The 24,207-nt window shown below is 43.2% G+C and overlaps 1 protein-coding gene across 5 annotated transcripts in view; it reads left to right on the top strand.

The window, feature by feature from the left end:
• Positions 1–24,207, top strand: part of si:ch211-26b3.4 (connector enhancer of kinase suppressor of ras 2) — a 554,826-nt gene that overhangs the window by 298,345 nt on the left and 232,274 nt on the right. For all 5 annotated transcript variants that reach the window (XR_007248946.2, XM_048544970.2, XM_048544968.2 and 2 more), the window contains one exon: positions 17,117–17,185. Coding sequence is in view for 4 of the 5 variants with exons in the window: in XM_048544970.2 (XP_048400927.1) it covers positions 17,117–17,185 (69 nt within the window). In the remaining variant the exon portion in view is untranslated. The remainder of the gene's footprint in view (positions 1–17,116; positions 17,186–24,207) is intronic.

Genomic DNA, 24,207 nt, shown 5'->3' with positions numbered 1-24,207 from the left:
GAATTATCATCCGTGTCTCTGCCCTTCCCATCACTCACAACAGCATGATCGGGTCGTCCTTCTCCTGAATTTTCATCCCACCAGCCTCCACAGTCAAAGAATCATTCACCACCATTTCAGACAGCTCCAACAGGACACTGCCACCAAATACACCTTCCCCTCACTCCCACTGTCTACATTTTGCAGGGATCATTCCCTCCGGGACACTCGAGTCCATTCCACAACCACCAACACCACACGCTACCTCCCCCAGCCTAGAAAACTTCCCATGTACCTACAGAAGCTGTAATACCTGCCCCTTCACCTCCTCCCTCCTCACCATCCAAGGGTCTAAACACTCTTTCAAGGTCAAGCAGCATTGCACATGTACCTCTTCTAATCCTATGTATTGTGTTCGCTATACCCAATGTGCCCCACGCTGCATTGGAGAAACCAAACACAGATTGGGTGACTGCTTTGCAGAGCACCTCTGGCCCCTGTGCAGGCAAGACCCCGATCTTGCCATGGCCTGTCTTTTAACACGGTCTCCTGCCCTCATTCCCACATGTCTGTCTTCGGCATTCCGCAGTGCTCCAATGAATCGCAGTGCAAATTGGGAGAGCAACATCTCATCTTCAGATTAGGCACTTTTCATCCTTCTGGATTTAATATTGATTTCAACAGCTTCAAATTGTAAACCAGTTCTCATTTTTGCTCTTTGTTTTCACCTGTTATCATGTCCTCTCTTCGATTCTCCCCATTTCAGTGTCCTTTCAAGCCTGGCAGGAGTCACACCATTGTTCTGCCATTCTCATATTCTGATCAATTAATCTGAACTATCAACATCTTTCCTCCATCAGCACTCTACACTCACTACCCTTGCCCCACAAGCTACATCACAAATGCTGTCCTATCTACACCAGTTCAGCTGTGATGAAGAGTCATCTTGACTTGAATCATTAGCTTGCTGTCTCTCCATGGATGCTATCTGATCAGCTGTGCTTCACAAAACAATATCTTCAGCATTTTATCAGTACATTTAACATTTGAATTTACAGAAGAAAATAGGCTGCAGAAGCAGGAAAAGAAACAAAATTAACTCTTGTTTTCTCACTTCTGTTGAATGTGTTGGTCCCTATGTGGCGTTTGTTACATCAATATCCTGAGGTACTGGAACTGGATGGACACTTCTCACATGTGAACCATGACTTTGAACAGCAGCTTGAATTTGACCTCAGGACATCACAGTAAAGGTCCGATGCTATCCCAATTTAAATTTCATTTGTGTTCGCTAGCACTCGGGACCCTGGTCGATTTGTTTGGCCCGAGCCAGAATGAGACTACAACAGCTCGACGGCTGGCCATCTGAGATAAGATAACTCTCTAACCCCAGACGAGCTTACACTCTCGAGCCTTCCTGGTCTTTGTTGCTAAGATTGGCACTGGACTGATTTGCAAAGTGACTGGAGATGCAGATAAATGTTGGTGATTAGTTGCACGCCTAAACCTTTTACAAGTGGATCTGTTGACTTCTACAGATGTCCTGCTTTCGGTTTAGTTGTTTTATGGTTGGAGGTGGTCTGGCATTTGGGAAAGCAGGAGAGGTTTCCTCTGCACAAATGTAACTAAAATACAAAGCTGCGTACAAAGGCTAAATGTTTGCATTTGATCATTGTACACCAAATAAACCTCCTCCCCCACCTCCCCATCCCCCCAGTTATGCTAATGGAGAATTCCATTTCAAGCGTTAAGTATCAGGCCAATCTAATCTCTAATACCTCTTCTGAACCAGGTTTAGATGAGCACTGAATGTCACATTAATTTAAAATAACATAAATCAATTGAGATTGAATGCCTGCAATGTGGAAACAGGCCATTTGGCCCATCAATTCCACATCGACCCTCCCAACAGCATCCCACTGAGACCCAACCCCCTATCCTATAAGCCCGCATTTCCCATTGGTAATCCACCTAGCCTGCACATCCCAGTACACTATAGTATGGCCAATCCACTAACCCTGCAGAGGAAACTAGAACACTCAGGAGAAAACACGAATGATCACAGGGAGAATGTGCAAACTCCACAGCCTCCCAGGGATGGAATCAAACTGAGGTTCCTCGTACTGTGAACCACTGTCCCACCCCAGTGCTAACCATGCCTGAGTCTACTTAGCTTCAGAGATCAGACTAGCTTGGGTCTTTCAGACCAGTGTGGCAGTAGGCAATTCATCACCTGTTTGTTCAAGCGGTGGTAGTCCTGGGCTAGATGTTTCAGATAGGAGCCAGGAATTGTTGGCTATGGAAGGTGTTTTCGTAATATGGCCAAACAAGTGACTTGTTAGCCTGTATATGTTTCCAGCACATTAGATGGCAGGCGGTAAGAGTGAGAGAGTCTCCTGGTCAGATGTTCTTCAGAAGGAGGTGGCAAACCACTGCCATACATTGCACATAAAAATGGATCAATCGGCTGGACGTTCTTGGCCAGCTGTCAGAAAAGAAGAAGGAAGAAAGACAGACACTGCCTCTCTGTATCTCTGGCAAGCAGCAATTGAGCATCCTCTCTGATGTTTTGCTTAAATGCTCCCAGCTATGTAATTTGCATGTTTATTCAGACAGACCCAGATTTTAATCTATGGCCTTAATAACCCTACAAGTGTAGGTTCACAGCAGTGGAAGTGGATTCAGTAGGGCATGATCACATTCCAAGCCCTCACACTGACTGGATGAATACAAAATGAATTAAACTCAAGTGGAAAGAAATTAGGAAGCTTTGCGTTTCGTGAAGAAATAGATTTTTGAAAGAATGCCATTGAAGGATAATGCCTTTCAAAGGGAAAGAAGTAAAATTCCATTCAGTACTCGGATTGAAAGACATTTAGTGGTGAGGAAGGAGTTTGGTTATCAGACCCTAAACTGGACATGACAATTCAAGGACTACTGAACTTATACTCAGGAAACAAGTTATGAGAGTGAAATTACACGTTGTAAAGAGTGAACATATGTGTGAACATTAAAATTGCACACTCTTCTGCAAATTGATGAGGCATTCTTCTGAAAGTTTTCTCTCTCCTCTCTCTGTTATTTTAACACAGGCGTGAACTTACCTAAAATGTAATTGGGCTGCATTGTGTTTTCCATACGGAGAGATTTTGTTGGAGCCTCTTGCTCTTCATTTTATGCATTTAAATGCCTCTAAATTACAGTATTACCTTAAAATACCATTCCCACTTTAAATCAGGGTGAAATATGTAGCTAAAGTACGCATTAGTGATGAACTTTCCCAATACTTCTTTGAGCAAAGATCATAAACTTAATGTCTTAGCTTCTTTATTTCTATCACATGACTCACCCAATCACATTAAATAAAATTCTTAAATTAAACCACTTGCTTTTTATAGATGATATTAAAATCAATCAAATCTAAAATTCTTTTGAAAGAGGTTGGTCAAGATGTAATATGGTCAACATTGTTACAAAACAATAATAACCAAATTATAAATGGGAATCAGACTTATTTGTGTGATAACTGTTGTACAATCTACAACCACAGGATTTGCTCCTGAACCAGCATCCTTTTGAAGTTCTTACTGTGATCCCTGATTTTTTTATACTCTCCATCTCTGTTCCTTTAAATTCTCAAAAATATCTTTTCACTCATTTACTTTCTCTTGTATCAGTTTTCTCCCCCGTGATAAGAGGCCAGCAAATCAGTTCATGGTGGGCAGAATTCAATGTGCACTTGACAGCTTTGCTCACTAACTGCCAAATGACACTTCATTTTCGCTGTATTAGATATCTAACGGCCCAGGATTTAATGGAATAGGGCATCTTGCAGCTAATTCCACCAGTTAGCCTTTATCCCTTACCCTGTGACTGGAATAGTTTGCCCACAATGTTGCTAGATGTGAGAGCTACTAATACTTACTGGGGGCATTGGAGTAACTGGACGTAGTGAATGACTGGATTAACAAACCATTTACTCTAAAAAGGAACAAAAGAAATTGAACAAATGTCAAGAATAGAGTGAACGAGTGCCAGAAGAGAAACAGAGATGCTATGTGTGGTTGGATTGAAAACACAAAAAAAGGAGACAGAAAGAAGAAGATAATTAAAAGAAAATTAAAATCTCTGACCACAGTTTTATTAATTATAGCAATGCAAGTCCACAATTCCAAATTTTCTAACTCCTTTTTTGTGTTGGAGTAGTTGAGTGTCAATGCATCAACATAAAACTACATGTACTGTTGGTTCCTCACCCTAACTCTCTCCATACAGTTTAATTGGCAATCAATATCCAAACGTTGTAATTTCATGAACGTCAAGGGGCTGCTGAGGGCAATCTGCCATTTTAATGAGACAAACTGCAGAATGGGCAAATCATCAAGCAACTTGTTTCAATTCACTGAGTATCTCTTCCTTGCAGCAGGTTTGCTGAATGGATTGCACAACGTTGTTTTGCTACAAATCTGGGAGATATTAAAACTAAGTTTGGAATCTGTAAAACTTGGCTTTTCATCAGACTGTAATTCCACCTGCAGTTGGCGTGGCACTATTCCCTGAAGGTTGGTTCACATCTCTTGCCACAGGCCACTGTGTAGTTATGTTGTCAATCTGACTACTGATTCATACTGCCAGTGCTGATCTGATACTCAACCAAAAACAATTAATATTGCATCATGGAATGTTCAAATGCAGAAGCAAGATTCACTGGTTGTTCTTTCCTCAGCCTAATTTACTCGCACTCCATGGCTTACTCCTCGAAGAATTCAATACTCCTCTATTTCAAGCAACTGTCTAAGTCCCTTAAAAATATTTTGCAGTTTTTGCTCCAGCAACAATTTATGATGGGAATTCCATAATCTCATACAGAAAAAACTATTTTCATGACATCCCCTTTAACAATCAGCCGATACATTTTCCCTTTGTTAACTCTTTCTGTTTCTCTTTTAATTAATTAAATTTCCGGCTGTTTGATATTGTTACTTTCTCAAAGTCTTTATTTGCTCCTCAGCTCTGCCTAAACGTGTAACTTGCAACTTGTAGAGTTAATTGGGCAGGCCAGTGATTATGATTTACTTGGACTTTTTAGAAAGCATTCGATTGGGTTTCACACAAGAGACGAAAGTTTTGAATTAAAGTGCATATCATTAGGGGTAGCGTACCTGCATGGAAACAGAATTGACTGGCAGGCAGGAAACAAAAAGTTAGAATAAATGGGCCCATTTCCAGGTGGGAGCCAGTGACCAGTGGGGTACCATAGGGAGCATTGCCCGGCTCCCAGCTATTCACAATCAATATTAATGATTTAGATGTGGGAACAAAATGTAATATCTCCAAGCTTGCAGATGATACAAAGCTGGGTGGAAGATTAAACTGTGAGGTGGATGCAGAGATGCTTCAGTGCGATTTGGAAAAGTTGAGTGAACAGGCAAATGCACGGCAGATGAAATGTAATGTGGACAAAAGGCTATCCACTTTCGTAGCAAAACTCAGAAGGCATCTTATTATCTGAATGGTGATTGAATAGGAGAGGGATAAGATTCAGTGAGAACTGGGTGTCCTTCTACACTAATTGCTGAAGGTAAGCATGCAGGTGCAGAGAGAGAGAGTTTAGGGCAGCACGGTGATTCCGTGGTTAGTACTGCCGTCTTACAGCACCAGGGATCTGCGTTCAATTCTAGCCTTGGGCGACTGTCCACGTAGAGTTTGCACATTCTCTCTGTGCGCGTTTCTTCCGGGTGCTCCGGGCTTCCTGCCACAGCCCAAAAATGTGCGGGTTAGAGTGGATTGGCCATGCTAACTTGCCCATAGTGTTCAGGGATATGTGGATTATGGGGATAGGTCTGGGTGGAAAGCCTTTGCATTCGTGTGAACTTGTTGAGCTGAAGGGCCTGTTTCCACACTGTATGATTCTTGGAACAGGAGCAGGAATGTCTTGCTGCAGTTACACAGGGCTTTGGTGAGGTATCACCTGGAATACTGTGTACAGTTTTGGTCTCCTTTCCTGAGGAAGGATGTTATGGCTACGAAGGCAGTGCAAAAAATGTTTAAAAACGAAAAGAACTGCAGATGCTGTAAATCAGGAACAAAAACAAAGTTGCTGGAAAAGCTCAGCAGGTCTGGCAACATCTGTGGAGGAGAAAACAGAGTTAACGTTTCGGGTCCGGTGCCCCTTCCTCAGAAGCGATGGTGGCTGGGAAAATTTCAGTTTACATGCAGAAAATAGGGTGGTGGGTGGGGTAGGGAGTAAACAATAGGATAGAGCGCAAGGAGAGAGAAAGACAGTTGGACAGACAAAGGAGTTGCTAATGATCAGGCTGGGAGGGTGAATAATTGTTAATGGGGACTGTTAGTGACAAACAACAGGGGGTGTGTAATGGCAGGCTATGTGGTAACAAGGCCTGGTGAGTGGGGTGGGGCGCTGAGACATGGGAGAGTTTGGGCTCTAAAATTATTGAACTCAATATTGAGTCTGGAGGGCTGCAGGGTCCCCAAGCAGAAAATGAGGTGTTGTTCCTCCAGCTTGCGCTGGACTTCATTGGAACACTGTAGCAAGCCAGAGAAAGAGATGTTGGCCAGGGAGCAAGGTAGTGCATTAAGATGGCAGACAACAGGTAGTTCAGGGTCTTTTCTGCGAGCAGCACGTAGATGTTCTGCGAAGCAGTCGCCAAGTCTAGTCTTTGTTTCCCCAATGTAGAGGAGACCACATTGTAAGCAGTGAATACAGTAGACTAGATTCTTGGAAGTACAGGTGACGTGTTGCTTCACCTAGAAGGTATGTTTAGGCCCTTGATAGTGGGGAGAGAGGAGGTAAATGGGAAGGTGCCGTATGGCTGTTGGGAGGTGTTAGGGGTGAAGGAAGTATGAACCAGGGTGTCCTGGAGGGAACGTTCCCTGCGGAAGGCGGACAACGAGGGGAGGAGAATATCTGTCTGGTGGTGGCATCTTGCCTGAGGTGGCGGAAGTAGTGTCCAATGATCTTCTGGATGTGGATGCTGGTGGGATTGTAGGTAAGGAAAAGGGGAACCCTATCGCTGTTGCGGGAGAGAAGAGAAGGGGTGAGGGCAGAAGTGCGTGAGATGGGTCAGACCCGAATAAGGGCCCTGTTGACAACGGAGCTGGGGAATCCTCGGTTGAGGAAGAATGTGGACATTTTGGAGGCTCACTTGTCGCAGTTGGCCTCATCTGAACATATGCGACGGAGATGGAGAACTGAGAAAATGGGATGGAGTCTTTACAGGAAGTGAGGTGTACTGTCGGAGTCACTGGGTTTAGAATGGATATTAGTAGCCAGCCTTTTCCCAGAAATGGAAACAGAAATGTTGAGGAAGGGAAGGGAGGAGTCAGAGATAGACCAGGTGAGAGTGTGGGCAGGGTGGAAATTGTAGGCGAAATTGATGAAGTTTTCCAATTCTACACGAGAGAGGGAAGCAGCACCGATGATATCATTGATGTATCGGAGAAACAGTTGTGGGTGGGGGCCAGAATAGGAATGTGCAAAAAATGTTTACCAGACTGATTCCTGAGATGGGAGGGCTGATGTTTGAAAAACAGACGACATCATTCAGACTACATTCACTGGAGTGGAGTGTGGGGTAGTGTAGTCTACGGGAATGAGGAAGGAATTTTATGGAAATCTGTAAAATTCTAATAGGACTAGACTGGATAAACACAAGGAGGATGTTTCAAATGAGCAGGAAGTCCAGAAATAGGGGTCACAGTCTCAGGAAATGGGGTCAGCTATTTGCAACTGAGATGAGGAGAAATGTATTCATCCAGAAACTGGTGAGCCCATGGAATCCTCTGATACGTGAAACAGTTGAGGCCAAAACATTACATGTTTTCAAGAAGGGTATAGATATAATTCTTCAGACAAAAGGGATTCAACGGTATTGAGTAGGATGATCAACCATGGTCATATTGAATGGCAGCAAGCTGAAAGGGCCAAATGGCCTACTCTTGTTCCAATTTCCAAGTTTCGATACAACGTAACTGAGGGATTCTCCCTTGCTCCTCTCAATGTCGACAGATTTGAAACAAAATCCATGTTAAATATAGATAGAATGCATTGCATTTGCTTTATGATGCTCTGGTTGTCATGTATGTCAAAGGTACATCTCCAAGTACAATCTACAACTCTACAGCCTCCCTGAAACAGCTGCTGGATGATTGAGCATTGGTATTCACATTCAGAGGATAATAAATGCAGGGGAAATTCTGCTTCACTCGAAATAACTGAATGTGGATCTTATTTTTATACGAGCCAATAAAACAGATCCGGGTGACTTAATGAGCCGCTAATAGTATCATTAACTAGATTTGGGCATGTGAAACTAAGGTTGGAATTACCACTTGTGTTCAAGGTTAAGGAAAGATTTAATAGACAATTCCAATATTCTGAGGAGTTTTGATGTAGAGAAGTCTTTCCACTGTCAAGAAGGTTGGTAACCAGATAAACAAAATAGTGTCAAAGAAATCAGAGCAAACATGAAGATTCATGTTGTTAGGCAATAAGATGTTATGATATGAAATGCAGCATCAGCAAGCGCATGAGAAATGGATTTAAGAATAGCATTCAAAAAGGAATTAGATGTCATTTTGAAAAGGACTTGCTCAGTCTTGCGGTGGGGGGAAGGAAACTGTGGGACGAATCACAGTAACATGACAATAATGTTGGTGTACTAAAAATCCAAGGGCTAGGACTAATAGTTTGGAGACAAAGGTTCAAAGCATACCATGGCAATTGGTGAATTTGAATTTAGTTGATGGAAAGAAATTTGGAGTCAATGGCATTAGCGTGTCAGTATTAGTCAATATGAAGCTATGAGATGTTTATGAAAACCCAACTTGTTCACTCAGGTCCTGTAAAGAAGGAGATCTGCCATCTTTGCCTACTCTGGCCTAAATGTGACTTCAGAGCCACAGCAGTAGGGTCAATCTGGAAATAGCTAAGTCATACTAAAACTCAACAAAAAAAAGTGATGATAAGAGGAGCCAGCCAGCATCAATCTTCATAGACAAAGTAACACCCAGCCTAGTCCACCTTATATTGTCCTCCTTTCTGAGACCGTTGGGCTTTTGCCAAACTTGGGAGAGCTGCCCCACAGACTAGCCAAGTGACAACTGAAACAGTTATTCAACACCATTACCGACCAGCCAACATTTATTAATGTTGCATTGTGCAGCACAATAACATATAGTCATAATGGAGCAAACTTTGGAGCCCTGAACATTTATCTTGGATCCCTCATGGAATTGTGTCAAATGTGGGTGAGTAAATCTCCAGCTGATGATAACTTACCGTCCTCCCTCAGCTGACGATTCACTACTCTACCATTTGGAATGAATGGTGATGATAGGGCGCACGGGTATACTCTGGATCAATAGCACCATGAATAACAAAGCTGTCCGAGTCCTGGATATATTTGCCAGTGACATTTTGTGAAGACCAAACACAAGGAAAACATTTGCTTGACCTTGTCCTCATCAATCAACTTATTTCAGATGTGCCTGTTCAGTTGGTGAAAGAGCCCATTTCAGAGTTGTGTCCACAATCTTCATGTACCTTTCTGAGCTGCAAATTGCTCATTCAATGTCTGCAAGCCTCTTGGAGCTAATTATTTCTGTTTATCAGGAGAGTTTTATATTTATAAACAGGAAAATACGACTCAATGGTGTATCGTTATTTCGATTGATTGGCCTGGGGGAAAACGTAAACGTTGTGTTTCCTGTTTTCCCAGACTTATTGGGAAAAGCGTAAAAGCAGACACTAAATGTTTGGTGTGCTCATGAGACAACACTTTTTGACAGCATGGTTTTTACATGTAATCTTGATCTTAATGACTGATCTCCATAATTTTACCTTGTCCAGGCTTACTGAGCAGCCAACTGCTGGTTTAACACTCAAAGGCTGATTAGAAGAAACTTTCCGCAAGCTATATTCACGCATGCTGCATGCACTCACTTTGCTTAGTGATGTGCAGAACACTGGTCAATGTACTTCAAGGTGGCTGAGTTAGAGGTGTAGAGATCATGGGATATGTGGCACTGCAGTTAAGTTCCTGCTGTCCTCACCCTCCTGCCCTTTTCTCCTGTAGCAACAGGGTTCTTCTACATAGCCTCATGTTTTCCTCATTCCTCTTGTCAAATGGGACTCTGAGCAAGATACCAACAGCCATACAATCCTTATTTCACACTAGCTCCCTTGTAGTGTCCCTTAAGATACAATGGCAGCTCATTCACTATTTTTAGGTGACATCGTCAAGAGAATTTCTTGACTAAATGTTGATAAAGTGTTGGTGGAGCCTTGACAAAGTGCCCCAGAAATCTCTCGATCTGTTTTAGAAGCGTGAAAGGCAACCTAGTTTTAAATAGTGCTTGAAAACTTTAGCAATAGCTTGTCTACGTGTTTTCTAGGCATTTTACTTTGAATTTCTTGAGGTCATAAGAAGTTGACGCTGGCAGTGCCAGATGTGTCTAGATGGAGATAGTGAAGCTTTCCACGTGGCAACCTGATTAAACAAGACATGATGTGGAGATGCCATTGTTGGACTGGGATGTACAAATCAAGAAATTGTACAACACCAGGTTATATTTCAACGGGCTTATTTGAAATCACAAGCTTTGGGAATGCTGCTCTTTCGGCAGGTAAAATGACTTACCTGATGAGGGAGCAGTAGTCCGTAAGCTTGTGATCAAGGGGAGAGTGGCAAATTGGAAGCAAAATTGAATTATTAGCAGAAAGTACAGGCTGTTGGTTGATATGTGTGTTTGCAAAGAGAAGAGTGTCACTAGAAGGATTCCCCAAGGATCAGTCCCTGGTCCCTTGCTTCTTTTTGTTTATATTAATGACTTAGACTCAAATGTAGGGGGCACAATGAGGAGGTTTGCAGAAAGTGCAACATTTGGTTGGGTGGTGGACAGTGAGGAGAAGTTTTGGACGATGAGAAGATATACCTGATCTGGGCAGTTGGGTAGAGAAGTGCAAAATGGAAATCAATCCAGAAAAGTGAGGTGTTTGGAATGTAGCGCAGGGTAAAGAAAGACATGAGAAATGGGAGGGTACCGAGTAGGGTGTGGGGTGGAGTGTATCTCCACAGATCACTAAAAATAGAAGGGCAGATCAAGAAGATGGCATATAGAATGCTTTCCTTAATTTGTCAATGCATAATATATAAGAGTAGGCAGGTTATTCCGGAACTGTAAACAACTCTAGTTAGATGACAGATGGAATACTGTCCACTCTACAGGAGGGATATGATTGCACTGCAGAGGGAGTCTCTGGAGAATTGTGGGAATGTGGTCAGTTCTGGAAACATTTGACAATGTGGAAAAATTGGAAAGGCTAGGGTTGTCCCCTTAGAACAGAGATGGCTGCATGGTTGAATTGTACTGTATAAAACGCTAAAGGCCAACCTATTCACCTTAACACTGGTCAAACGACATGGGGAGGTATAAATTTAAGGTAATCAGAAGGATTGGAGAGGAGCTGCGGCAACATTTTCTCAGCCAGAGTTGGCTATTCGGCTGGTCAGATCCCGGGACAGAAGCATACCGCACTAACCGAGGGTGCTTGCCAATGAGGGACCAGCAGCCTCTGTGACCTATGCCAGACCCAGACTGTTGGTTACACCATGACCAACAAGAAGACAGGGAAGTAGTGGAATCACATGGTTGGTGCGGAGATGACAGGTAGAAGGTGATTGAGGGCAAGGGTAAGGGTGGTGTTTTTCACTCTCCAACTCCTGCCCAGCATCCAGGTTCACCCGTTGCTCCTTGGTTGATGCCCCATTTTTCTCACCTGCGAAGGCTGCTGTTATTCTTGCCGACTGGGAGCAAAGCTTTTCAGGCCAACGGAGGGTTAAAGCTCCAGAATGGTTATTAATTGAATATCCAACAGCCTTAATTAGTGGTGGGACAGGAAGGTTGGCCATGGGTACTCCAGCCCAGGTTTTAATCCCTGATGTGGCGGGAAGGAGATGGGTATTAGAGGCACAAACGGAGATTGTTTAAAAAGTAATTGGATATCTTCTTGACGAATATTAGCCTGCAGGGCTACTGGCCTTGTGCAAGAGGGTGGCATTAGAGTGGGTCAGCCTTCCCTAATTAGCACAGGCATGACGGGCCGAAAGCTGTGCCCACTCAACCTCCTCATATTAAGGGCCCACTTAATTGGTGACCCAGTGGACTATTCGGCTGGTCAGATCCCGGGACAGAAGCATACCGCACTAGGAGATGGGTATCTCTCTGGTGCTAACCCACCCATTTATTTGCCTTTCGTATCGTGCAAACTTCAAGGAACTGGAAAATCTCGCCCTGCCATACGCTACCTCTGGTATATGACACTTCTAACTTATATTAAATGTCAATGCACACATCTGGAGCAATTCAGACCTGAATCTTCTGGCTCACAGGTAGTGACCCTGCTTAATCACTCCTACGATTTAGACTTTACTAATGAGCACTTCACTAGTTGGGCTAATGAGAACAGTATAATTCCATTTTCTTGTTATCACAGTTAAGTATACTCAGTTAGCCATAAAACTTCTAATGCAATAGGACATTAATTACTCAGTTCTTTTTAAAAAATCAATACACACTTCTAAAACATTAATTGTTGAATGTTTAAAAAGCATGCAAGCGGTTTCTTCCACTCAATGATGTGATTATTTCAGCTCATGTCAGTGACTTGTGTCTGGAATGTTTGCTGGGTCTTGAATACTGGGAATTTCCAGATTCTGCTGACTCCATTCTGGGAGACTGGGGGGGGCGGGAAATAAACATCATGGAAAGTATTGCTTTCTTCCTGACTAATTCCAAGCTGGAAGAGTGGTTTGGGATTTTGCCTTCTCGCTAACATGGTGAGCAGATGAATTTGAGTGAGGTCTTGCACATCCAGGCTGGAGTGGATCAGAAAGTCTGGCCTCAACTGTCTTCAAGTATTAATGTGGTTATGATCTAACGATTGGTTGTTGGAAGGGGGAAGGGGGTTGGCTTTGGGGAAGGTTACACTGGCAGCAGTCTCAGCAAAAAGCACAAATTCACTGTGTGAAGGATGGGAATGGATGTGATCATTTATTGTGGGAAATAAGCATTGGACAGTTGTGTGGAACTGGAATTGTTCTCTTTCAAACACAGAAGGCTGAAGGAAGGTGTTCCGATGGGATTTTTACAGAGAAATGATTTCTATATTGAGGCCATTGAGTTGGAAGCTCCCGAGGCGGAATATGAGGTGCTGCTCCTCCAGTTTCTGGGTGGTGTGGTTGTGACACTGGAAGAGGCCCAGGATGGACATGTCGTTCAGGGAGTGGGAGGGGGAGTTGAAGTGATGCAATGATTTGGATATGAAAACAGAAGGTGTGGTTAGTAAGTTTCCCAATGATTGAAGGTGTAGTAGCCAACCAAGAAGGTCGCCTCAGAATACAATGGGACATTGACAAGGGCCAATAAACTGAGGAGTGGCAGATGGAGTTGAGGTTAGATAAATGTGAGGTGCTATATTTTGGAAAGGCAAATCAGGGCAGCACGTTTACACTGAAGGTTGTGGGGAGTGTTGCTTAATAAAGAGACGCTGGAGTGCAGTTTCGTAGTTCCATCAAAGTACAGCCACCGGTAGAAAGGATATGAAGGAGACATTTGGTGTGCTCGCCTTTATCGGTCAGTGCATTGAGAATTGGAGTTGGGAGATCACTTAGCAGCCATATAGGACATTGATTCGGCTGCTTTTGGAAGACTGCCATCGATTTTGGTCTCCTTGCGAGAGGAAGGATGTCGGCGCAACAATGAGGGCCGAAGGGCCTGTTCTGTGCTGTCTTGTTGTATGTATGTATGTATGTACTGGCAGGTGGCTCAGTAACGACAGGACACAAAATTTAAGATGGTTCATAAACGAAGCAGAGAGGAGTTGTAGAGTTGTATAGCATGAAATCAGACTGTTTGGTCTAACTCATCCATGTCGACTAGATATCCTAAACTGATCTAGCCCCATTAGCCAGCATTTGGCCCTTATCCCTCTAAATCCTTACTGTCCATGTCACCTTAAGCCTATGCCCTCCAGTTTTGGACTCCCCCATCCTGGGGAAGAGACCTTGTCTATTTACCCGATCCATGCCCCTCATGATTTTATGAGCCTCAATAAGGTCACCTCATCAGCCTTCCGCACTCCAGGGAAAGAATCCTCAGCCTATCCAACATCTCCCTGAAGCTCAAACCCTCCAATCTCAGCATCCTCCAGTCAAGGGGGTTTATTCTTAGGAGAGGAAACTACAATCTGGTATACACCATCGAAAAGAATGATGAAATCAAACTCAATTCTGCCAGGAAATTGGAATTCTACTGGTAACAGAAAGCATTGCAACCAATGGGAAAGAGCAGGGTCGTGGGACTGATTGGATCGCTCCTTCAGGAGCTGACGCCAACAGGATGGGCTCAGTGTTCTCCTCCTGCCTGCTATGATTACATCATTTACATGTATGGCTGTGAAAAGAAAAGAATTTACCAAGCTTATATCCACCTATCCCCCATATGAGAGAATGGAACTATCTCCCCTTGACAATCAGTGGTATGTACCATCACTGTATCATCAACAGTCACTGGGCAGCACAGTGGCTCAGTGCTGAGTACTGTTGCCTCACAGCACCAGGGACTCTGGTTTGATTCTATTCAGGCAATTTTCTGCGTTGAGTTTCCCCATTCTCCTCTCCCTCTGTGTGTTTCACCTGAGTGCTCTGGTTTCCTTTCACAGTCCAAAGATGTGCAGGTTCGATGGGGTGTCTGTGCTAAGTTGCCCATAGTGCCCAGACATGTGCAGGCTAGCTGGATTAGCCTAGTTGGATATGCAGGGTTAAAGAGACAGGAGGTGGGGGCTGGATCTGGTTGAGATGCTCTTCAGAGGGTCAGTATGGACCAAATGGCCTGCTTCCAAACTGTAGGGATTCTGTGATTCTAACATACTGGGGGTTAGCATTGAACTGGACCAACCATATACATTGTGACTAGAACAACCAACCAGATGACCAACTAATCTCCTGACTGCCTAAGCACCTACAAGATACAATTAGTTTACATGCTAGAAAAGTGTAGTTCCGATTACATCAATGAAACTCAACACCATCCAGTGCAAAGCAGCCAATTCACCTCCTTAAACATCACTTCCTCTACCATTGACACACAGTGGCAGCAGTGTTTTTTTTATTCATTCACAGGATGAGGGCTAGTCAGCATTCATTGCCCATCCTTGATTGCCCAGATGGCAATTATAAGTCAGCCACGTCACTGTGGCTCCGGAGTCACATGTAGGCCAGACCAGGTAAGGATGGCAGGCTCCTTTCCTAAAGGGCATTAGTGAATCAGATTTTTTTTCCGACAATCAGCAATGGATTCGTGGTCATCATTAACTCTTATTGAATTCAAATTCCACCATCTGCCCGTGGCAGGAATCGAACACAGTTCCCCAGAACTTTACCTGGGTCTCTGGATTAACAGGCCAGCGATAATACCACTGGGCCATTGCTTCCCCCTGTGTACCACCTGCATGAAAACATTGCAGCAACGTGCCCATGCTGCTTGGGATGCATCTCTACCATGGAGAAGGGCAAGACCAGCAGACACATGGGAGAATGTTTCCCTCCAAGGCACAAGCCATCCAGACTTGTATTTATATCACTGTTCCTTCGATGACACAGAAACAAAATCCAGGGACTCCCTTCCTAGAAGCAGACAAGACAGTCTCACCCCCCAGCTCCTCAAGGGCATTTAGAAGTAGGTAATAAATGCTTCCCCTGACAGAGACACTTACATTCAATGAACAAATAAAAAAGGGCACATGCTTCTTTCCTTTCAACATTACATTCTTCAGAGCTGAGGAAAAGGTCTTTACTGGAATCCCTTTGGTCTGGATTTCCATCGTGGACAGTGGGATTTTCAATGTGGTCATTGAGGATGGAGGCTGCAGGCGGCACGGGAGAATCTACGGAGGCAGTCACTGACCCTGCCTTGGGAGAGAATGGCCACGGAACATGTTCCCTCTGCACTAGGGGACATTGTCACCGTGACAGAAATGGTGTCCTCATCCCTCTCACTCACCCCACCAACTCCACAAACATCACATGCATCCTAGCCTCCATGACTCCTCATTTGCCCCATTCAAGCCTGTGCCCCTGCCCGCTTCCTATGGATCCTCATATCTCCCATGGCAGGCTGCTGCTCTCAGCCACCCTCACCCCCTTGACCTCTCATGCAAAAGATTCCCAAATACTGACTATGATTCACAACACCTCTGAGTTGACATGCACTACACCTCATTAAAAAGTGCAGCCGGCTGCAGGAGAACTGCAGAGGGTAAGGATTATCTCCTCAATGGAGCCTGCCAGGCCAGGAGTACAGGTTGATGATCCCAACTGGCTCACACCCTGAAAATTGGAAACTCACCGAAATGGGATCGGGAATCCCTTGGTGAGACCAGGCTGCCATTTATCAAGGGTTCCTGAGTCATCACAACAAGGCGAAAATCCAGGCCATTAATTCTGCTTCTCCCTCCACGGCTGAGTATTCCCAACATTTCTGTTGTTTTTACTGTCGTTATGCTGTCACTTGCTTCACATTAACACAATGATATTTCGTCATGTAGTTACTTGCAGGCATGATGTTGAGAGATTATTCCTGATGCATAAGCTTCTGAAAAGTGAAACGTAAATTGAAGATAAATGCAGGACGGCAGGGTCAATTCTGCGATCCATAGTCCTCCACACTGGAAGCACTAACCTACATATTATCCGTTTAATATTCTTGGTTTGGCAATTAGGCATTGTGTACCTTAGGGCTTGAACAGTTGCGGGGTTTGGAGTTTTAGGACTTAATTTGCTAACTGTGACACAGACCTGAAGTTCTGATGGAAAATGTGAACAATTAGGTTTCTTTTCAGAAGCCAACTTCGAAGTGCATATGTAATAAGGCTGTCCTTTGATTGAGTTCCCCTCATGTGTTAAGCATATCCGTTCATAACATTTTGATACCTGTTTCTTTGTGCTTCAGAACTTCACGGTTATTGCTCAAATCTTAACAAGTAGTGCACCCGCGATGTGTTTTATTTTAAATTATATACTCAAATCTCTGAAACAATTCCTTTCTCTGCACACAGTCCCCTGCAGACCAGTGCAAGAAGATTCACGCAGGCGATGAAGTGATTCAAGTCAACCATCAAACTGTGGTAAGTCGTTTAAACTTCAAAATGGAAGTGCTTTCATTGGTGGTTGAAGTTTCTTTTCTCTTGAATTTTCCTGAGCTAAGTTATGAGGAGAACAGTGGTTACTGTCCCTTTTATAATTTTGTCAACTCTCTTCCATCACAATACCAGATTTAAGACTGAGATTTTGCACTGCATCAGGTATACCTTAAGAGCCCTCAGGATGGACCTCGTTACATAAGAATTGCCAGAAATAAAATGTCAAAGTTTCATCTAATTTGCCTTCTACTGTCCTGATAGACACGTTATACAATCATAATGCAATTGTTGACTACTCACAGCAATCGTTCTCCAACAATTATCCCCCAGCAGATCCAGAAATGTTGCAAGAGAAAACCCACCCAGAATTTTGGAAACTTTGGTCCAAAATCACTTTATTCCCCCCAAGGATGCCTCAATTACCACATGTTCTGTCTCAAATTATTCATATACTTGGATTTCCATATCAGAGGCAGGAGTCAGTTGACAGGAATGATGGCACGGTTGCAATCTTACCTGTGTTTCGAGACTTCTGACAAATGGGATCTTCCAAGCCTAAGGGTGGAAGGAAGCTGTTTCCAAAATGGGCAGGTTAAAAGACTTCTATGTATATGTGCCTGAAACTACTGACCACTTTACCCATCTCCTTTACTCGACCCCCATACCTTGCAAAGCCCCTCAGCCCTCCTACCACCTCATTATCTACTTTAAGAACAGAACTCAAAGGCCGTGATATAAAAATTGTAAGTTGTTGAATAGCCTGTAACATTCCAAATAACTAAAAAAACTCTTAAAAATAGTTGTGTAAACAATGCCAAGCACTTTTAAAACAACTGGACAGTTATATTGCAGTTAAGTGAAAATTCAGCTCATCTCTCAAAATGTTATTTTCTGGAAGAAAGCTATCTAATTTCCATTTGAACAAATCGAATTTGACAGTTTCCACAGTCTGTCGAGTAAACTTGTTCCGTAGATTGATCAGTTTTCTCACTGAAGTATTGTCTACAGATAAATTTCGTAACTTGCTCCATTTCGTTTGCAGTCTGGTTGACCAGTGCATGGCTTTTGTGCCCAATTCTAACAATCTTAAGCCAAGCTCAGAAGGACTCACTTAGGATCAGATGTTTTTTAAACAGTGAAGCTAGGAAATTATCCCAAGCTGTATTGTGTGCAATCGTGAGAGAGGGGATCAATGTTGGACATTGATCATAAAAATATGTATAAGTTTCACATGGAAACAACAGATCATTTCAGCTTTGAACGGTTTAGCATAGAGGTACCTGGAACACACCTAGTCCATTATGCTGTCTGAAACAGAGGTGATTTGGTCTGATGCCTGCTTTCATTGAATAAGGGGAGCCCATTATCCACATATCCAGTCTGTGTCCCTGAAACAGATTGCATTAGCCAAGCAACACAGCCACAGAAACGAGGTCTAGAGATCTGCTGTTGAGCAATAAATGGAACATCTTTTGCCATGAAGACGCAGGGAACTGGTTTGATTTCTGTGACCCAAGTTGAAACTCAAGTAGCATGTCATAACGTGTCCGGGGACCTCTTTAGTCATAAAAGCCTCACGTTAGACCCGAAAGTATGTTCATTTTACCTCAGTATAGCACAATAACATCATTTGTCTAGTTTTGAGAACTGCAATTTCTCTTAGCAAATTTCCATTACAACATAATGAGTGCTAGCTTGTTTTACTCTTGTTGGAGACTATAATGCTAAAATAAAGAATTACAACTACCTTAGTTTCAAGGATATGTATAACAATTTAACACCTGTGTTGGCACCGATTCCTTCAACTAGTGTACAGTTTGTATGAGTAGTCTGTAATATTTGGTGTATAGACAGGCCTTTCTTTATTTCTACTGAGCACTTTGCATGTACTGGTTCTGTTTGATTAATGAGGTTATTCCATTGTCAGGTATTCCCAGTGGCAAATACCACTACTAGGGATTGCATATTGAATTTTAGTTCAATAATAGAAATAAGAATGTAATGATGTCAAGAAACTATTGCTGATTGTCAGGAAAACCCATCTGGTCACTAATGTCCTTTAAGGAAAGCAAAACTGCCATCTTTACCTGGTCTGGCCTACATGTGACTCCAGACCCACAACAAAGTGCTAGGCTCTTAGCTGCCCTTTGGGCAATTAGGGATGGGTGGTAAATGCTGGCTGAGCCAGTGATGCCCACATCCCATGAATGCATACATAAAAACAAATGTTGAGAAATAGCAGAGGTGTTGCAAGTTATTTTCAAGGAACACATTACTGCAGTAGTTCTGTGCTGCAAACTCAGATCCTGGAGTTCACACTTCATCCCTATCCCTCTGTTAGAGTGTAGATATTTAACTGTTTGTGGATGAGGGTATTGACCTGCTTGCTGAGCTTGGTTTGTTCTCGTTCAGACGTTTCGTTACCATGCTGGGTGACATCATCAGTGGAGCCTATGGTGAAGTTCCACTGATGATGTCACCCATCTTGGTGATGAAATGTCTGAATGGGAACAGGTCAAGGTCAGCCGGCACGCTAACAACCTCATGTGTAACTATTGAATCACAATCCATTCTAAATTCCAAACTTCAACCTTCTTCACACTTCTCTTCACACTTGTTACATTCGCTGAACTAAGAAAATGTGGCTTTTCCTGAACTTGACTTCTGAAAGCTTTCCCTTGAAGTCAGCTATATCATTTAACTGCTTTGATTCATGGAATTAAGAATTTGGGTCAAAATTTGTTCAATGATACCTGAGAGTTTCACGGGGCAAACAAGCCTTATCATTGCAGCTTGTTTCCATCAGATCCAGCTCCCTAGGTTCATGAATACAGAAAATGTTCTCCAAATTGTCTTTAAAAACACTGTGTGCTCCTCTTCAATAACATTCCATTGTTGAGATCTGAAACCCATCACCTGTTGATGTCTCTGTTAGGCTAACAGGCCTGAAGGCACTTAGATGCCGAGCTACTGGCGTTTTAACTATGAAACCTGAGAGGTTGTTTTAAAAACCTGACAGGTTTATCAATATCCTTAAGCGAAAAAAAAAACCCTGATGTTCCTCTTGAAACTGATCTGTAAATGATCCTCCCCCCTACACTTACATACCTCATTTTAACATCCTGTGCACTGCTGTGACAAATCATTCAGTTCAAAATTCACCAGTGGACTTTACCAGCTAAGTAAAGTCAGAAGTCACACGACACCAGGTTACAGTCCAACAGGTTTATTTGAAATCACATGTTTTCGGAGCGCTGTTCCTTCATAACATGAAGTGGCACGACATGTAACCCCACTATACTGTTCTATGTTGAATCTTCCTTACTGCTCGGTTTTGTCACTGTCAATTTGATAACTTGTTGTCTCTCTACCTTAATTAGCTTGAACATTTTTAGATTACTTGTCACTTTGGCTAGACCCTCATCATGTGATCCTTATACCTATCACATTATTGCAGCTATTTGGCTTGTCTCTAGCACCATCTTATTTTTGATCGCAATTTCGCCTTAATTAAGTGGATTGTAGGTCATCCGTTCAGCTGTTGACACTTTACTCACATGGTTTGATGCTTTTGATCACATGCAAAGACTTGTTATTCAGCCTGTCGACGCTCCAATCACAGTATTTATACTTATCTTTTGACACTTTTAATTACCACTTCAACTAACGAAGGAGCAGACTGTAATCTGCTGTCATGTGACTTCTGAATTGGTCCAGCCCAGTCCAACACAGACACCTCCACATCCAAGCAATTTGATGTAGACAAAATCATAAGGAAACATCTAAAACATCAGGCCTCTGTGCTGATCAGCTTCGGCCGTTGTCCGTTTTGAGGTTATTTGAATGCTCCACAATACTACCTATCTTTTTAGTTTTCTTTTGCACCACTTTAGTAATTTCTGTTTTCAATTATAGGCTACATGAATTAAAATTCCCCTGTTATTGTCTAAATGGAAAATATTTTCTTACGCTTAAGGTCAGCTTAAAATCTGGTGTTAAGTAAAACCCTCTTACTGTTTGAAATGAATGTTGAGATTCTGATGGGTAAGATAGTTGTTGTAGACCAAGGTACTCAGTCTAGTTTAATAAGTATTCATAGAATTACTATCCAACACTACTACATGCTTTCTACGACACGCTAATAATATTCTGCTGTCTTTCAGATGAAAGGTTTTGTAAACTGCTGCAGCACAGCTCTCAATTTCTTGGCTCATTTTAATTCCTGTCTTTTCACATTGATGACTGAATGTTAATTCATGATGGTTTTGTTTAATATTTTGGGTGCACTTACATTGTTCAGTCCTGTGACACTGTGTACATTATAGTTTTTCACCTTTCTGCCTGAGTTTGACTGCATTCCCAAGTGGATAGGATCTTAGCTTCTTTATATGTTATATATTAAGAGGGGCTTATTTGTGTAAAATCAGTCTAATTCTCAGCGGATTTGACTTTGCAGGCAAAGTCCACATTTGAGATGCTATTGCCAATTTTTTTTTCAAAGTGACTGGTGCGTGAAATTAAACTGTCTCTTTGAGATACTCGGGGTGAAGCCTGTTGTTAAGAGCAAAATCCAGAAAACTCCAGGTATTTTCCATGGAGCATCAGAGGCTGAGGAGTGACCTTGTAGAGGTTTATAAGAACGCGTGGGGCACAGATAGGGTGAAAAGACAGAGTCCTTTTCTCAGGGTAGGGGAGTCAAAAACTAGATGGTATAGGTTTAAGGCGAGAGAGGAACGATTCAAAAGGAACCGAAGGAGCAACTTTTTCACGCAGAGGGTGGTGCTTGTATGGAATGAGCTGCTGGAGGAAGTGGTGGAGGCTGGTACAATTACAAAATTTAAAAGGATGAGTCAATGAATGGGAAGGGCTCCTATTCCTCTCCCCGCAACACTTTCTTGGTTCCTGCCAGATTGGTGGCCATCAGCATCCCTAAACACTTTCAGTACAATTCAGCTCTGAACACAAATGAAATACCAGCACTGTCTGTACTGGTAGTCTGAATTTGTCCAACTGAAGGCTGAGAGGCTGAAAACACACTTCCAGCTGTTAAATGGTCTCTGGGAAGCTATTCTTCATCTGGACTGGTTCCCCACAACTTTTTAGCTGGGGTGGCAATGCGGGGAACATGCCAACCCATTTAAATCAGCCTTGTGAAAAAGATGCAAACAGTGAGGGACAGACTAAATGAAATGCATGCAGAAATGCATATCCAAGTATTAGGTATAACCCAAACTGATGATAGTATAAGATAAGGGTGGAGGTTAGATAGACCTTAGGATTAAGGTAAAAGTTCGGCACAACATTGTTGGACTGAAGGGGCTGTACTGTGCTGTACTGTTCTGTGTTCTATGTTCTTAACTTTGGAGAAATCTCATAGTTACAAAGGAATGCTACGACAATTGGAGTGGACCCTGACTCCATTTCAGCCCCTGCGAGCTCCACCATTACACCCCATCACTGATGACACTAAGCAGACATTTACCGTTGAGGCAAGCAACTGTTCTGAGCTCTTCAATCTGAACATAAGTTCCACTTTCTGTCATGAGTCTGCGATCCAAGCATCTTGCCAGTGCTGCCAAAGTAAAATAGTGTCCAATTGCCATTGCTGTGCTGCCAACCTCCAGGACTCTTGCTCCAGTTCTACAGAGTCTCAAGTCCAACCACCCCTTGTTCCTCTAGGCAAGGGGACCTCTTGTAACTACCAGAGCCCTGCAATGTCCTTGTTGCAGTGCAAACCCTGATCAGCCCTCTCCATTCGCTTCCTATCCTGTACTGATAAATATCATAGGGCATCATTTCCACAGGGATTCTCCCAATATCCTACCACTAAATCTATGGCTTGGAGGATAGAAGACCTCACGCTATGTAATCACATTGATGTGACAGTTCAGTATTTTGAGCTTTACAACTGAAATAACTCCACAGGGGCTCATGTCCCGGCACCAGGCCACCCCTCATTTACATGTACATCGTGCTTGACACTGATCCAGCTCCTTCAGAGCCAGCTCTCAGAGGGAACAGAACCTCTGAAATTCCTGTTTTTATCTGTCAGCCAGGGATCCCTGATTAGACTGGATTAACAGCACCAGTCAGGGAATGCATATTCCATGAGTGTTCATCTTTGTTGATGCGAAGCCTGAGCGGAAATAAATGTTCATGCATTAACTTTAGGGGCGGCATGGTGGCTCAGTGGTTTGCACTACTGCCTCTTAGCACCAGGGACCCAGGTTCGATTCCACCCTCGGGCGACTGTGTGGAGTTTGCACATTCTCTCTGTGTCTGCGTGGGTTTCCTCCCACAGTCCAAAGATGTACAGGTTAGGCGGATTGGCCGTGCTAAATTACCCATCGTGTTCAGCGATGTGTCGATTTTGTGGGTTATGGGGGATGGGTCTGGCTGGGGTGCTGAGACCGATGGTGTGGACTTGTTGGGCCGAAGGGCCTGTTTCCACACTGTAGGGATTCCGTGATCTATGATCTAACTTTGCTTTGGAGAGAACAGACAGTGGGCACGAACAGCTCTTCAACACATTTGCATTCCACTATCTCAGTAAAGAACCTGTGACACACTGACAAAGCAGAGGGAGATTGTTTTGTGATTTTACACATGGAGGATTCCACGGCCTGTGGTGAATTGACAGGCTGTAAATCAGTGATCCTTTCTGAACAGTGGACTACGTTGCCATGCCATACCTTTCTCTGTGAAATGGGATGTGAATCCTTGGCTGCTGTGGACCTTTACACAATTGATGAACTTTGATGTGTTGAGAAACCCTGCACAGAGATTAAACACAGAAGCATTTTCCAAAATTAGAAGAACGGATGAGTGAAATCGTGCTTTTTTTTAATTGTGAGAGTGCTTATGATCGGGCATAACCCTGCGTTCCAAAGAGATTTTCTCACTCCCAGACTCCCCAAGTTGCTGATGGCTATCTATCAGACGTCGCTTACTTCAGTGATGCAGGGCAGCTATTTAAAGGATAATTGTCCGACTCAGAAAGCTTCCTC

The sequence above is a fragment of the Stegostoma tigrinum genome, chromosome 15, assembly GCF_030684315.1.
Source record: "Stegostoma tigrinum isolate sSteTig4 chromosome 15, sSteTig4.hap1, whole genome shotgun sequence".
NCBI classification, from domain to species: Eukaryota; Metazoa; Chordata; class Chondrichthyes; order Orectolobiformes; family Stegostomatidae; genus Stegostoma; species Stegostoma tigrinum.
This window is presented reverse-complemented; position numbering and strand designations above follow the sequence as displayed.